Here is a 17,246-nt window from a genome sequence, read left to right as displayed (position 1 = left end):
ACATCACCTTAATTCTTAAACCAGAAAAAGATACAACAAAGAAAACCACAGACCAAATTCCCTGATGAAATTAGATGCAAAATCCTCAGTAAAATACTAGCCAATCAAATCCAACAACATATCAGAAAGATCATTCACCCAGACCAAGTAGAATTTATCCCCAATATAAAGGATGGTTCAATATTTGCAAATTAAACAATGTGATGCATCACATTAACAAACCGAAGCTCAATAGATGCAGAGAAAGAATTTGGTAAAATACAAACCCTTTCATGATGAAAACTCTTAGCAAATTGGGTATAGAAGGAACAATCCTCAACATAATCAAGAATATTTATGACAGACCCATGGCCAGCATCCTATTGAATGGAGAAAAGTTGGAAGCATTCCCACTGAGATCCAGAACAAGAAAAGGATGCCCACTGTCACCATTGCTATTTGATATAGTCCTAGAAGTTTTATCCAGAGTCTTTAGGCAAGAAAAAGAAATCAAAGGGATACACATTGGGAAGGAGGAAGTCAAACTATGCCTATTTGCAGATGACATGATTCTATATATTGGAGATCCAAAAGACTCCACTAAGAGAATATTGTGACTCATAGAAGAGTTTGGTAAAGTAGCAGAATATAAAATCCACACACAAAAATAAACAATCCTTGTATACACAGACAATGCCACAGCTGAGAAAGAACTTCTAAGATTTGGCTGGCGCCGTGGCTTAACAGGCTAATCCTCCGCCTTGCAGCGCCAGCACACCGGGCTCTAGTCCCACTTGGAGCGTCAGATTCTATCCCGGTTGCCCCTCTTCCAGGCCAGCTCTCTGCCATGGCCCGGGAGTGCAGTGGAGGATGGCCCAAGTCCTTGGGCCCTGCACCCACATGGGAGACCAGGAGAAGCACCTGGCACCTGGCTTCAGATCAGTGAGATGCGCCGGCCGCAGCGGCTATTGGAAGGTGAACCAACAGCAAAAAGGAAGACCTTTCTCTCTGTCTCTCTCTCTCACTATCCACTCTGCCTGTCAAAAAAAAAAGAAAGAAAGAACTTCTAAGATCAATCCCATTCACAATAGCTACAAAAATATCAAATATCTTGGAATCAATTTAAGCAAGGATGTCAAAGATCTCTGTGATGAAAATTACAAAACATTAAGGAAAGAAATAGAAGAAGATATAAAAAAATGGAAAAATCTTCCATGTTCATGGATTGGAAGAAGAAATATCATCAAAATGTCCATATGACCAAAAGTAATTTACAGATTCAATGTGATACCAATCAAAATACCAAGGACATTCTGGTCAGATCTAGAAAAAAATAATGAAATTCATATGGAAACAAGGAGACCCCAAATAGCTAAAGCAACCTTATACAACAAAAACAAAGCCAGAGGCATCATAATATTAGATTTAAAGACATACTACAGGCAGAATAGGTGAAGCAGCCACCTGCATCCCATATGGGTGCCAGTTTCAGTTCCAGCTGTCTCACTTCCTATCCAGCTCCCTGCTATGGCCTAGGAACGCAGCTGAAGATGGTCCATGTGGTTTGATGCTAGCACCCATTCGGGATACCCTGCTGAAGCTCTTCACTCCTGACTTTGGCCTGGCCTAGCCCCAGCCATAGTGAAAATTTCAGGGTGAACCAGTAGATGGAAGATCTGTCTCTCTGTCTCTATCTCTCCCTCTCTCTTTCTCCCTGTCTGTAACTCTGCTTTCAAATAACTAAAATAAATCTCAAAAGAAGGTTATAGAACTAATGGTCCTCTTAGACTTGAGATCTAAGAAGGCAAGCAGGATTTCTAGGGATTCCTAGAGACAGAAATTCTTGATCTACACAGTTGTTGCCTTGCTCCTGTTTCTCCATGGTCACCACACCAATGAGAAGGGTCAGTTGAATGAGGGGTTTTCAAAGGGTATCACTGACCCTAACAGGGACCTGCACTGAGAAAGAGCTCAGAATGGAAACAGAGCTGTATTTCTAATTAGGAGTCCCAGGGGTCTTCTTTGGAGGCTACAACACCGACAAGGAGAGCAGGGACGCCCAGCCCATCAGGAGTTGAGTCCACAGGTAGAGAAGGGCAGGGTAGAGGCAGGGCAGGTGAAGCAGAGGAATCCTGAGCGTCACTTACCAGCATACAGCTGCGCCTTCCTCCAGGCTGAAAGGAAACACACCCTGGTGAGACCACAGCTACACCACCTGCTCAGCCCTCCCTGCCCTCTGTGCTGAAGGTCAGACTCTGCAGGAGGAGGGAGGATGCACAGGAGGGGCCTCCTGCAGGTGCAGACAGCAGAGGATTGTGGGAAACTCCCTGACCACAGATCAGGAAGCCTGCAGGACAGCTGAGTTGCACCCCTGACCCACTGCTGGGTGACTTTTGGCTGTCAGCTCTCTGCCCTGAGCCTTAAAACCCACAAAGTCTCCTGGCACCTTGATAATGCTTGTTAGGATAAAAAACTATATATGGGAAAATATTTAGTAAAAAATATAACTGACTCCCATATTTATGACAATTAATTACCACATGGCTATTCCAGGCATGGGGATTTTAAAAAAATTAAAGGACAAAAAGAAAAAAGTACGTGACCATGAGACCTAGGTCAGAGGGGCCAGCATTCTTACACAATATTTCTAGAGAGAAGCATCACCATTCTCAGAAACATGCATCTCATCCCATCACATCCCCACACCTGCTCAGTAGTTTTCACCAGTCCTTTGTAGGACAGGGAGGAATGGCTTGCCCTGGTGATGCTTTGGAAGGAAAAGGGAGATGACACTCCCAGCTGAATGACCCATTTAAGTGTATCTTGTCTCTCAGGAAATCTAGAGCAAATGGATTTTGGCTTCCTGGAACAGACCAAGAGCTAGGTGCATTGCAGGCTAAAGCACTAACAATGTAAATATGGGGGCATGGCAGGGTTGGAATAAAACCCAGGATGCAGGACATAATCCATAACCCATCATTGCACCCAGATCTGAAAGCATAGATAGGAAAAAGTCAAACAGATGTGAAACAGCCCAGGGAGCAAGGCTCCATGTCTCAACAACTGGGATTACTGTCCCCAGGAAAGGGAGTCCATGTGTCTGTGCCCAGACAGAAACAAGGAGTGGGCAGCTGGGCACAGATGGGACAAGAGACCACGGGACATCTGGAGAGTCACTCACCAGTCAGGTAAGCTGCCTTCCTCCGATCTGAAAAGCAGCACAAGGAACAGGTGAGCTAAGAACCAGAGAGTCCTCCACAAAGGGACACGGAGAGTTAAGGAGGGAGAGCAGAGCTTACCGAGTTCTGTCTGGAGCTCATCTGAAAGAGAATGGGGGCAGCGGGGAGATGAACACCTATGCCAGAAAAGGAAGGCTACCTTCTTTGAGAACCGACAAAAAAGATATTTTCTGTATCCTAGAAAATGTCCTGACGCCAGAACCACCCATCCCACCATGCCTCCTGCTGTCCTCTCTGAATCTCCACAGCCACCTGCTCTGGGCTTGGGGTGCTGGATCTCTCTGGGGAGCTGCACCCATGAACCCCAGTCCTGTCATGTTATCCCACTCAGCACCAGCTGCTGCACCTGTCCTCCTACCTCTGGTCTTCAGTGCTTCCTCCTTTGCCCATTGGTCCTCCTCCTTAGCCCGGCGCAGCTTCTCCTGTGTCTGCCTCTCCTGCAGCTTTGCAGAGTGCTCTCTCCTGGTGAAGAAGCCAGCCCCAAAGAGCAGGAGCCCCAGCATGATCAGGGTCACAGCGAATGCTGCCTTCCAGGGAGAGGCCTGCGGGAAGAAGGGCTCTAGGGCCCAGGCAGAGACCCAGTCAGGGGAGCACCCAGAACAACCCCGCACATTCAGGGATGCCGGCACCACCTCCCAAGCACTGCCGGGAATGAGAAGCAGCACCGACCTGGGATGGACACGGCCATGGCCTTCTCCTGGCCCAGGATGGGATTGAGGACAGAGCAGCTCACACTCCCTGCAGAGCTGTCTCTCACCACCAGAGCCGCCTCCACGCTGAACAGCCCTGCTGCGTCCTGGGCATGGGCCTCAGAGAACTCCAGGAACTTCTTCCCGCTGAGGTCTGTCCACTGCACCTGGGGCTTCGGGAACCAGCCCGAGGCCTTGCACACCACGCGGACCCCGTCCTGCTCCGGCCCTTCAATGTGCACTTGAGGGGCAGAGCCCAGGCCTGCAAGAGGGGAGCTGTGGAAACCTTGGAGACCACTGGGCCCAGGGCCCTCAGCAGGGTCTGGGTGTGGCTCAGCTACAGGGGAGTCACTGTGTTCCATTCTGGAGATTCCATGGGAGGGTGTGGCCTGAAGGAGGGGAAAGAGCCCTGGGACCCATGGGGGCACAGAGTAGGGGGCTTTCTCCTCAGCTCTGCAGATGGGAAGACTGAGGCCCAGAGAAACCAGGAGCAGGAGCTTGACCCCAGGGCTCCATCCATGAACTTCTAGTCTTCTCACTTCACACACACGCTGGGGGCACGTGCTTCTACACCTACTGCCAATATTTCTCTTGTTTATTTTTTAAGATATTTATTTATTTATTTATTTATTGAAAGTCGGAGTTAGAGAGAGAGAGAGAAAGAGAGAGAGAGAGAGAGAAAGAGAGAGAGAGAGAGAGATCTTCCATCCGCTGGTTCATTCCCCACATGGCCACAATGTGCCAGGCTGAAGCCAGGAGCCAGTAGATTTTTTCACGTCTCCCAGGTAGGTAGCAGGGACCAAACACTTGGACCATCCTCCTCTGTTTTCCCAGGCCATTAATAGGGAGCTTGGTTGGAAGTGGAGCAGCCAGGTCAGACGGTTGTCCTCCCTAATTAGAACTACAACCACACTTCCTTCTTCCTCCCCTTCCAGTAATCTTCCTTATAGTCACTAGAGTGAGCATTCAACCACTGACTGCTCCATTTAACATATCCACAGCTCTGCATCCAGACTCCCCAACACAGTACACAGTGCCTGCACTGATCTGATATCTGCCTTGCACTCTAACCCCCTCTGCCTGCCTTCCCCCAAGTCCCACGACCTGTGACCCTCAAGATCCACACACCCAGTGCCAAGGACTATTTGGCTAACTACAAATGATCTTGTTCACCATGCTGTCTATGGCCCTGCCTCCTCACATTCCAGTCCATGCAGGGTTCTTCAGAATCTCACTTGCTGAACTCATGTGCCAGCACAAGTGTCTATGCCAAAACACCTTTTTTGGATCATAGTGTACAGTTTTATCTAGGACTATTTCTTTATTGCAATATTGTCACTCTTGCCATCCCCCATTGCTGCTTGCAACCACCACAATTGTGGTGCCCACAGCACACCAAATGCTCGCATCCCAAAGGCTTCAAACTGGGTGCAGTACTGCACTAAATCCTGCTACTCCCCTCACCCCCGAAATCCACATGGTGGGTAAGCTGCTTCTTTGAACTGGGCTCAGATCATCAATAAGGGCCCACCTGAAACCCTACGTAAGAACGCAGGCTGACCTCACTCCCTGGCCCATGTCCTGATCCCCTCCACTTGCTGCATTTGGCCTTTGTTCTTTAACACTTAGCACTTTCTAACATCATCAAAATATACATCTATTTTACTTTTTCTGTCTCAGCCTCTAGATCATAAGCTCTGCAGAACAAGCATCTTTGCTTCACTGATATGACTCTGGTACCCAGAACAATGAACAGCACACACTAGGGGCTTCATATACAAGATTTATATAGGTCGGTGCTGCGGCTCACTTGGCTAATCCTCCACCTGTGGCACTGGCACACCGGGTTCTAGTCCCGGTTGGAGCACCAGATTCTGTCCCAGTTGCTCCTCTTCCAGTCCAGCTCTCTGCTATGGCCCGGGAGTGCAGTGGAGGATGGCCCAAGTCCTTGGGCCCTGCACCCCATGGGAGACCAGGAGAAGCACCTGGCTCCTGGCTTTGGATCAGCGCAGCACACCGGCCATAGCGGCCATTTGGGGGGGTGAACCAATGGAAAGGAAGATCTGTCTCTCTGTCTCTCTCTCTCTCTCTTACTGTCTAAATCTGCCTGTCCAAAAAAAAAATTAAAAAAAAAGTGAGCAAGTAAGCTGCCTTTCTCTCACATATGAAATGAGATGCTTAATTACATGAGTTCCCTCTCAAACCCAATACTCCCAAATCCAGATTTAGAATATAAATCAAGTCACCAACCTGCCACCTTGAGTTCTACAGTGTCCTCTTCATAGTGGCTTCCCTTCTGGAAGAAGCAGGTGTACATCCCATTGTCTGAAGCCCGGACATTCTGGATGCGCACAGCAGCCTGCCCCTGGGTGAGGAGGTCCCTCACTAGCGAGGTCCGCCCTGCGTACTGGGGCATCTGCTCCTCGTACTGCTCCCGGCGGTTCTGATAGATGAACACCGCTTCTGAGAACTTGGTACGGAACCACCGCAGCTCCATCTCCTCTGCATTCATGGCTGGGACCAGGGAGCAGGGAAGGATGGCGTCACCACCCAACATGGCCACAATGGGTTCTGAGGGGCCGATCACCTGGAACTCATCTGTGGACAGAGAATAGACTGAGAACTGGAGAGACACAGGCAGGGGGCAGAGACACACAGACCACGGGGGAAGAACAGGCAGACCGGGAACAGGTGCTGGAAGAGGTGACCCCAAGGCAGAGGGACTGAGCAGTGATGACTCTGAATCTGGATGAGATCCTCAGACCACAGGTTGTGGCCCAGAACGGATGTCACAGACGCCCTCATGAGCCTGGCCCCTGGCCCCAGAGTGTCCCATGAAGAAGAAATCTCTACCCCAGTGGGTCTCAACCTTGAACGTACACCTAAATCAAAAGTCAGCTTGTAAAACCCAGATAACTGGGCCTACACCCAGAACTCCTCATTCAGTTGATCCAAGCGTTTCAGAAAAGTCCCCAGAGAGCTGACACTGTTGGTTCAGGAGCTACACTTTGAGAACCACAGATCTAACCTGGCCTGTGTCAGCAAACATGGAAACTGAGCACAGAGCACACCTGGGGCCTCCCTCAGAGCTCCTGGGTCACTCAGCCACATCCAGAGAACACCCACTCCCGCTCCTGTTTACTGGTTCTGCCCATATTTTTTCCTCCTCCATTGAATTCTAGTTGCACTTAAAACAGACTCCAATGTTCCTTCTATTATAAACCTGGCATTGCTCACAGGAGCTCGAATCAATGCTGGTTAAAGTGCAGTGCATTCTCTCAGTGTCCTCACCCTTGGCCCTCTGAGGCCTGGCAACAGAGTCACAGGAGGACTCTTCTGCAGGACAAGTGACCATGGGCCCAGAACAGCCCCCCTCAGCTCTGTGCTGTGTCACCTGGCCCAGCCACCATCGTCTCTCACTGGGAGGATGGCAATAGACCAGGCCCTTGGTTGTTCTCTCTCCACCCCCACTTGTGACCCATGTGAGCTAAACCATGTCTCTGCTGTGCTCAGAGCCCTTCCCTAGTTCCCCAGTCCCCTCCCCTCAGTGTCCCACAGACCCAGCAGGATGGAATCCAGTACTCTGATCCCATTTCCTGCTTCTCTCCCCCAGGCTCCTTCTGCTCCAGCCAGCACTTGCCTCTGCTGCTCCTTATCCTGGGAACACTGCCAGCTGCGGAATCATCTCTCCCTGGGAGTTCTCACAGCTCACCCCTGCTCCACATCCTTGTTCCTGTCTCACTATCTACCCTGCCTGCATCCCTGAACATGGCTGCTCCCTGCATCCCAACTCCTGCACCCCTGACTGCATATTCCCTGTCCTAACTCATTTCTCATCAGCCACCCCCTCCCACAGACACAGGCCTGAGTGTTATCCACTGTCCTTGCTAGAAGGGGATACAGGGCAGCTCTGTTTATGGTGCTCATAGAACAGCCCCTAAAAACCCACTAGTTTGAGGGGCATAAATAAACAAATGAATGCTGAGAACACCTAAAAAATGAAAAATTAGGAAAATGGGATTTTCAAATTTTTGATGCACCACTTTTTAAAACATCACCAAAATATCATTGGACAATTGTCAAGATCCCTAACATTCATGTGATGGTTTAGTGACTTGTCTTAAAGATATAATGGCAATCAGTGGTTGTGGGGACACCATTACCATCATCTTTCCAGAGCCTGGGCCTTCACAGACTCACCCACTCCTGACAGAGAACACCTGGGGGCTCCTGTCACCCAGGATGACCCAGGGTGAGGGACAAGGACAGACTCACCTGCAGAGCCCCACGTGGGCAGCTGGGCGAGGAGAAGCAGGGAGGGGAGACTGCAGAGCAGAGAGGGGCGGCAGCCATGCTCCATGTCCTCAGAGCTGGGGAGAGAGGTAGGGAAAGAGGAGGTCTGCGCCAGCAGACTGGAGGTGGGAGGTGGGTCCAGCCCAGAGTGCCAGCTCCTAGGTGGGAGCAGAAGGCACAGCCTGCCTTGTCAGCCCTCACAGAGGTGAAGCATTCCCTACAGACTCATCACATCAGCAAGATGGGGCCTGTGACAGCAGGGTAGCTGGGGGAGAAAGAGCTCTTTCTTGTCCCACCATAATTGAGGTCCCTCTGCCTAGAAAACCAGGCCTTTCCTTTCCCAACTCCAGGGGTCCTGTGGAGGAAGGCATGCCTGCATCTATCCACCATCTGCCCAGGACCCATCCCTTCCAGGACAGATGGCCCAGACTCACCATGAAGGACACGCCTGTTCCTGTTGTCAGTTGCTCTGTCCTCTCCAACTGTGACCTGGGTGTCACCTGAGAAGCAGCAGAGACAGTTAACGTCTTCATGGAGCCACAGTGCCCATCAGAGGTGCCCAGCAGCCTGTCTGGCTTTGTAAGTTTGTGGCGTTCCCACCCCAGGGCCCCGGACATTCCTCACTTGTCAGTGATCCTCACTCTACATTTGAAGACTCTTGCATGAGTAGTTCATGACCCTGTTGGGAGGCAGGGCCACAAGAAGAGAAAATGATCCCTGCTCAGAAAAAGCCGCCACAGCTGTTGTAAGGAGGAAGGAGGAGGCAACCTTTTGCCCTGGGAGGGACAGGCTCAACCACCCCTCTGCAGGCTTAGGCACTCAGGGTTACCACTTCAGGCCAGGTTCTTGGCCTTGGACTCAGTTTCCTTCTCTGAAAATGTGGGCAACAATGCTTCTCAGCCTTTTGGCTAAGATCAAGTGTAGTATCTGTTCTTATCAGCTTAATATCACATGAAAATGTGGGTAACAGAATCCCCCTTACCATGCAATGAGAGGTCTTTATATTGGTGCAGTCACCACATGCATTTAGAACCTGGACTTGGTGGGGGCATTGTGGTGTAGTGGGTTAAGCAGCAACCTGCCGCATCAGCATCCCGTATGGATACTCATTCATGTCCCAGCTGCCCCACTTTCGACCCAGCTCCCTGATAATGTCCTCAGAAAGCAGTGGAAGATAGCCTGAGTCCTTGGGTCCCTACATCCACGTGGGAGACCCAGAAGAAGCTCCTGGCTCCTGGCTTCAGTCTGGCCCAGATCTGGCTGTTGCAGTTAGCTCAGAAAGTGAACAAGCAGATGGAAGATTGGAACATTCTCATTCTCTCTCGCTCTCTCTCTCTCTCTCTGCCTTTCAAATAAATAAATGGAGACTGGGAGAAGCACCTGGCTCCTGCTTCGGATCAGCACAGCGCGCTGGCTGCAGCGGCCACTGGGTGGTGAACCAACGGAAAAGGAAGACCTTTCTCTCTGTCTCTCTCTCTCACTGTCTATAACTCTGCCTGTCAAAAAAAAAAAAAATAAGAAAGTAACTGGGCCTGGTCCTAGTAGATACTTGAGAAATAGAATTAAAATAAATGAGTAAAAGCACAGCCTTCACTAATATTCTGGGTCTTCCTTGAGCAAAACTTTTATCCAGCCGCCCCTTCCCCAAGTCAGCTGTCCCTGCTTTCCTCTTCTTCACCCACAGGAGTCTTCAACGCCAGCTTACCTGCTGCTCTTTCTTCTCAGCTGTGAAAAGCTGTGACTTCCTGCATTGTCTCTAAATTCAGCAGCTCCAAAAACTTCAGAGTCACTGAGACCCCAGCAATTGGCAAATCCACTCTCCAAGCTTGAACCCACTGAGAGCTGCCCTCAGAGCTGCAGAATCCACTTCCAGGTCCACTGCTGGGCCAAGAATCCTACACTCCAGGTGGCAGTGGGCTCCCAGGAGACCAGAGGAGAAGCAGAGCTGGCACAGTGCAGCAGCCTCTGCAGAGGCCCTGGCCCTGGGGCCCCACCAGGACCTCCCAGCCAGAAGAGCCAGCCCCTCCGTCTCCTTCCACCATCTACAGGGAAAGCTTGCAGAAGCAGCCTGGGCAGGGAGTGCCCTGCCCTGTGGACCTCGCTCCCTGTTGTCAGCATGAGCGAAGCGCAGGAGGCAGCACCACAGCTGCCCTGGGAGTGGCTGCAGCACAACCTGCTTAGAGCTCACAGTGCCTCAGCCCCTCCCCCTCAGCCACCACCTGCCCCTGCCCAGCACCCAGAATTCCCAAGGCCCAGAGACGTTAGGGAACTTCTATGAAAAGACAGAAGAAACTAAATCTTATCCCATGCATATTACGTGTCAGGATCTGAGCTACACACAGTAGATTCCTGAACCTCCTTGTCACAGTAGGGGCAGATGCAGTAGGACAAGACCCCTGCCACCTCCTAACATTCAGGAATTTCCTAGGGAGGGAGGAACTAGAGCTGCAGGGAGACCCTGCACCACCCCGCCCTGCTACAGCCACAGCCCTCAGATCCAGCCCTCAACCCAGCCCTGAAGGCAGACAATTCAGAATGAGAAAGAGCTGTCAAGGGGCCTTGGACTCTCAGCCGCCCCCAAGGATGACACCACCTGGATGTTCATCTCAGCTGGCAGCCCAGCCTTTTGCCCAGCATATCAGGTGGAAAGGGAGCACCCCAGTCCAGGTCAGATTTTCTGTATGAGCTCTGGTAGGAAGGCAGCAAACAGTAATTCATCCCCCTCCCAGCTCACCAAGACCAATGCCCAGCTGCTGTAACTTGACTGCTGTTCACTAAGCACCAATGATTTCTTGCTTAAAGTATAAATTATCCTATAGCTATTGAGTTACTATTTTACTTCCTTTTAACACACAGGTCATGCTTCTTATCACTTAGTTGTTTCAAGTACTTTGAAAATAGTTTCAGATACATATCTAAGCATCAGGGCCAGCTTTGTGGAATAGTGCGTGAAGTCACCACCTGCAATTCTGGCATCCCATACTGGTTCATGCCCCGGTGGCTCCACTTTCAATCCAGCTCCCTGCTTATGGCCTGTTTAAAGCAGCAAACCATAGCCCAAGAATTTAGGCCCCTGTACCCATATGGAAGGCCCAGAAGAACTCCTGGTTCCTGGCTTCATCCTGGCCCAGTCCCAGCTGTTGAGGCCATTTGGAGAGTGAATCAGAGGATGAAAGGTCTCTCTCTGTCTCTCCCTCCCTCCCTCTCTAACTCTGCCTTTCAAATAAATAAATATTTTTGAAAGATATATATATATACAAAACAATGTTTAATGAAAATATATTAAACCAATTAAGATTTAAAATGTGATCATTAATGAAAAGGATCAACCCTTTATACATTTTGTTATTTAGCAGAAGTAAAAAGAAGTAGAAACACAAGGAGCCGGGACCCACATACCTGAGTCGTCCTCTGCTGCTTTTCCCAGGCCATTAACAGGGAGTTGGAATGAAGTGCAGGAGCTGGGACATGAATGCGTGCCCATATAGGATGCCATGGTCTCAGGTAGCGGTTGTACCCACTACATCACAATGCCAGCCCTGCTGGGTTATCTTCTATTGCAGGAAACTTTCAAGAACTGTTTTCTGATTGCTTATTTACCAAAAAAAGAAAAAGAAGTAGAAGAAGCACACATACATACACACAGGTGGATTGTGTTTTAGTTTTGACTAAAAATTCTTCTTTCATATCTGCAATCAGCATGAACCTGACTGGTGGGCTGAGCTCTGATCTGGCAACCTGCTGAGCAGAGCCCCAGTGGACATCACCCCACTCTCGTCCTGCCGTCTGCCCCACAGGTGGGAAGAGCTCTCCCTCACTGCACCTTTCCCACACCCTGAGTCCAGGCAGTCACTTCTGTAACTGCTAGTTGCACATAAACATGGCTCAGGCACTTCCCTATGTCCTCAGGGTCTGTCCAGACCCATCCAGAGATCAGTGGCTGAGCCTTGTTGGCCTGGGACCCCTGCCTGCCCATGCCCTGAATGGGAATCCACTGTACTTCCAAATCTGAGATTCCTTGAAAGGTGAGCACAAATCAACCTCACCCAGTACCCAAGATATATATACAGGTAAAGGAGTAAGGCCAGAGGGGGAAAACATTCTTATAGAAAATTTATGGGTCCAGCGTTGGTGTAGCAGTTAAAGCAGCTGCCTGTTACTCCTGTATCCCATAGGGGCACTGGTTTGGGTCCCAGCTGCTCCACTTCCAATCCAGCTCCTTACTAATGGCCTGGAAAAAGCAGAAGATGGCCCAAGTGCTTGGGCCACTGACACTGCACAGAAGACCCAGAAGAAGCTCCTGACCCCTGCCCAGGCTATTACAGCCACCTGGGGCATAGACCAGTAGATGGACGATCTCTCTCTCTATCTCTCTGTGGCTTTCTGTGGCTCTCTGTAAGTCTTTCAAACAAATCAATAAATCTTTTATAAAAAATGTAATATAATTTATTAGACAAATAAATCAGAAAAAATAAATAATAAAAGTGAATGGAGGGAATCATTGAGAAAAAATGGTGAAAGAAAGGGAGAAAAAGGAAAGAGAAGATAGGAGGAAAACCCTAACTGATGAATTTTGTTACCCAGAACTGTTGTAGAAAAGCTAAATCTTAAGGGTGAATTTTCTGAATTGGTTCTGGCGTTTCAGGAATTAGCTCTCAAGCATGATTAGATTTTAGATTTTAAAATGCACTAATAGTTTATGACATCATACACAAAATATCACCACTGTATATGCCTAGTCAAACACTTCAAGAAGGGAGAATCCCAGTGATCATGTGTATGATGCTTGTACATTTTTATCAAACTAACGAGTCTGGCTGATTGCTCCTAAATAATTTGAACAAATTGGAGCAAGAAAAAGAGGCATTCATGGATTTGAAATCCCAGATCAAATGCCACACAAATGACCTAAAAATTTCTCTATGTCCCAGAAACAGACCCCCATCACCTCACCTGCAGAGCTGAGACTGCTGAAAATCAAATTCAGATTCATATCCTCCAAGCGTCTGAATTAAAACACAAATTAAATTCCAGGCCCCAAACTGTATCAGCTGTAAAAGTAAAAGGCATTGCTTGAGAATAAATGGGACCCTGAAAGTTGGAAAGGGGTGTGTGTGGGGAGACTGATGAAACTTGGGATACTTAGTCCCTAAATGTTGTTGGGTCTTTTTTTTTTTTTTTTGCCACAGAAGTTGCCTTCCTACCTGCCAAAAATGTATACTGTTCATCTTTCTCTCACATTCTCCAAAGAGACTCGCAACCTTTTGGTAGAGTAACTGTAACTAAGGAAAAGGAAATGAATCAGATCATGCAGAAACTACTGACACTGGCTCTGAACTGACCCTGAGGTCTAGGAGATCAACTACATTATTGTGCCCCCACCCAAGACAGACAAGCAAACAGAGCTTATGGAGGTGAAGTGTAGTTTTACACCAGGTCCCTATAACAGTGGGCCCAGTGGGACCCAAACCCATCCTGTAATTATTTCCTGGTTTCAGAACACATGAATGGAACAGACGCTGCTGCGGTTTGAGTGTGGTATGAGTGTGTCCCTCATAGGTCCATGTGCTCTCAGCACAGCAATGTTAAGGTGATGCAACCTTTAAAAGGTGGGGCCTAGTGGAAGGTAGTTATCTCACAGGAGCCCTACCCTCATGATAAGATTAATGCTATCTCATGGGAAAGGGTCAGGTCTCCTGTGTTGGGATAAGCTCTGAAATCAGTCCATTTGCCATTGCCAGGCTATTGGGACTTTCCAGATCCCAGGACCACAAATAAAACAAATCTCTCCTTTTTTTATATTTACCCAGGATTAGATATTTTGTTATAGCAATATGAAAAGAGGAAAGATAGGAAATGTGTTCTGAGGAATGGGATATTGCTATGAGAAAATACTTGAAAATGGAAAAACAGCTCTGGAACTGCAGGTTGAGTAGAAGTTGGAAAAGTTTGGAGGGGCTGGAAAGAAAGCCCCAGAGAGTTACAGGTGTTTCTAGGGAAGCCACAGCAGTCCAGACAATGAGAAAGGCCAGACTTTTTTTAACTTTTATTTAATGAATATAAATTTCCAAAGTACAGCTTATGGATTACAATGGCTTCCCCCTCCCATAACTTCCCTCCCACTCACAACCCTCCCCTCTCCCGCTCCCTCTCCCCTTCCATTCACATCAAGATTCATTTTCAATTCTCTTTATATACAGAAGATCAATTTAGTATATATTAAGTAAAGATTTCAACAGTTTGCACCCACATAGAAACACAAAGTGAAACAAACTGTTTGAGTACTAGTTATAGCATTAAATCACAATGTACAGCACATTAAGGACAGAGATCCCACATGAGAAGCAAGTGCACAGTACTCCTGTTGTTGACCCAACAAATTGACACTCTAGTTTATGGCGCCAGTAACAACCCTAGGCTGTCGGCATGAGTTGCCAAGGCTATGGAAGCCTTCCAAGTTCGCTGACTCTGATAATATTTAGACAAGGTCATAAAAGACAGGGTGAGGATAGTAACCAATGATCCTAAGAGTGGCATTAACCAGGTCTGAACAATTATACAGCATTAAGTGGGGAAGAGGACCATCAGTACACAAAGGTGGGGAGTAGAGCCATTGGTGGTAGAGTAGAGGTTATGATTACGAAGGAATGAGGCCCAAGTGCACTAGACAAGGTCTAGAACAAAGGACAGAGTCATTATTAGAGGAGCTAAGAAAGGTGCTGTCTAAGCTACAATTAAGTTTTCTGATTGAGAGGCAAATAGAACCTGATAGAAGGGGCTTGATAATAATCTGTTGGGCTTTAGGCCTTGTAAATTCAGAGGCCCAGACCTATCTATCTCTTCACATGGGGTACATCCTAAGAGAGGTGTGAACCTCCTAGGGGAAGGCACTCTGTTGACTTTCATTACTTAGCTGGCCTGGGAGGAGAGCTGGCCAGGTAAAGGCAGGTGGCATCTCTAACAAGAAATTTACAGTTCTGCCTGCAATGTTGCTGACCCTACTTGACCATACCCTCAGCTGCAGTGGTCACTTTGGAAGTTGGGCTGAGTGAAGGGCTTTTCAGCTTAGAGCCACTAAGATCTATGGCTCTGACCTGGGCATCCTTCGACTCCAGGGCAGGTCCATTTCCAGTGATCCAACTCTTGGCAGAGCTGCCAGGGCTCTTCACAAGCTGACTTCTGCTGAAGCCCAGGCTTACCACATTGAAAGCCACTGCAGTAGACTGGCCTGTTGAGTCTCCTTGAGGGCATATCACATACAGATCAGCCATTAATAGGCCTAACACTCATTGCTTCTGATGCCTAGCTTTCTTTTCCTCCTGGTTTGTGTTAAAGCAGACCAGAGGATGCAAGTCAAGGGAGTGCCCGTTTCCCATCTCTAATCTTCGGTGGCCTGAACTACAAGTCTATAGTCACAGGCATGTTCTGTAGTAGTTTTTCTAAGGTAGACAATGCCCATGAGGAAAATTATATTCTCACTTTAAAACTTTCTTTCCCTTTGGTCTGAAAGGGAGGTTTTTTCTACTTACTGTTTACTTCGCTGATGGTGAAGTAAATCTAGCTATGAGATTATTATTTAAGCTCTTATTTTGGCTATGCTATTACAGAAAAATGTTAGCCATCTCTTTTATAAGGTCTAAAGATTAAATTGTGCATCCTACAGATTCCTTCATAATAGAATTAGTTTCCTACCTTGAGGAGAATAGAGAAATGAAAGAACAAGTTGGGCTTAGAATAGAGAAATGAGGGAGCAAGTCCTAGATCGCTTGCTGACAATAGCAATATTACATGAATACTTAGCAAACAGTTTCAACCATTAGATAACAACTTAAGAAAACATTTACCAGAAGGTCCAATGCCTTCTCTAAATTTAAGAATTACGTATTTGGAAACACCTCTTAAATATCTAACATGGTGTAGTTTGTTTAGCCAGTAAACTTAAGCACAACCATCTGAAATGTTTTTAGTTTCTTTCTACCAACAAGTATAAAGCATAAGATGCAGAGATTCAGGTCGCACGATTTAAAATGTATCTTTGATTAATTTTAGCAGCTTAAATTTATGGACAATCTTATCTATAAGCCGATTAAAATAAAATTCTTAATAAAATTTTCCCATGTGGACATACAATATGTACACACATATAACATAGCATTATAGACCAATATAGCAATTTTAATAATAGCTTTTAAGATCTTTAACTCTTTTTGTAGATTGCCAATTGATTTGAATTGCTTTTTGTTTTTAGTAACCTCAGTTCACCATACTTTCTCTCAGTTGGTACTGTTAATACATTATTGGCTTCATCTTTTTACAGAGCCATCCCAAAGTACTGAATACAATAGAAGCGGCTGGAAAAAGTCCATAGGAACCTATAGGAGGACAGCTAAACCCAGAACCAACAATGCTTTAGTTTTATGAGCAGCACATCATATATAACTGTGGATGACAAGACTTTAAGTTGCCATGCTTAAAATTATAAACTCATCAACCAACAAGAGGCACTTGCTTACTTCACAGTATTTTTGAAAGCACCTGTAGGATTTTACAAGTATTTAACCCTTTAGGCCTCTGGGGCTTTCTCATTAAGATAACTATCATGTCTAGTAACACAAGATCATTAGACTTTTTAATTCTCAAACATTTGTATTAATAGCATTTTCCATTATAGAAACTTAAAGTCTGGTACCACGTCAGATCTTGACAGTACTTCTAATATAATCCAAATAGACTGATTAGTTGGTGTCTCTATAAGATGAGAGACATAAGTCCTTCGATTTTTCAGTTGGGCCCAAACTGGAAAAACCAAAGTCCAGGATTTACTGGAAATTTTAGAGTCCAGATTGTTTGAAACTTTGATTTTTTGAATGCCTGTCAAGAATGCCAAGAAGGCTCAAAATCCAAAATATCTGGTTGAAATAAGATTCCTTAAAATCATGACATAACATAGACCAAATTTGATCATTGTTACAAGGTGATTATTCAAATCTTTGAAAATAAGCACATATTTAAATAACCCATAGCTCCTAATAAAAATTCAGCTGTT

The 17,246-nt window shown here is 47.1% G+C and overlaps 1 protein-coding gene and 1 pseudogene across 1 annotated transcript in view; one reads left to right on the top strand and one right to left on the bottom strand.

The window, feature by feature from the left end:
* The window catches only part of LOC133756492 (butyrophilin subfamily 3 member A2-like), a 67,302-nt gene extending 59,035 nt beyond the window's left edge, over window positions 1-8,267 (bottom strand). The window contains 7 exon segments of the mRNA XM_062187166.1: window positions 2,127-2,234; window positions 3,161-3,187; window positions 3,279-3,299; window positions 3,577-3,777; window positions 3,888-4,169; window positions 6,158-6,505; window positions 8,183-8,267. Coding sequence (XP_062043150.1) covers window positions 2,127-2,234; window positions 3,161-3,187; window positions 3,279-3,299; window positions 3,577-3,777; window positions 3,888-4,169; window positions 6,158-6,505; window positions 8,183-8,267 — 1,072 coding nt within the window.
* An 821-nt stretch (window positions 8,268-9,088) lies between these two features.
* LOC133757293 (U2 spliceosomal RNA) lies at window positions 9,089-9,178 on the top strand (annotated as a pseudogene).
* The last annotated feature ends 8,068 nt before the right edge of the window (window positions 9,179-17,246 follow it).

Source organism: Lepus europaeus, chromosome 3, assembly GCF_033115175.1.
Source record: "Lepus europaeus isolate LE1 chromosome 3, mLepTim1.pri, whole genome shotgun sequence".
In the NCBI taxonomy this organism is placed as follows: domain Eukaryota; kingdom Metazoa; phylum Chordata; class Mammalia; order Lagomorpha; family Leporidae; genus Lepus; species Lepus europaeus.
Note: the sequence above shows the minus strand (reverse complement) of the source record. Positions and strands in the feature narration are given on the sequence as shown.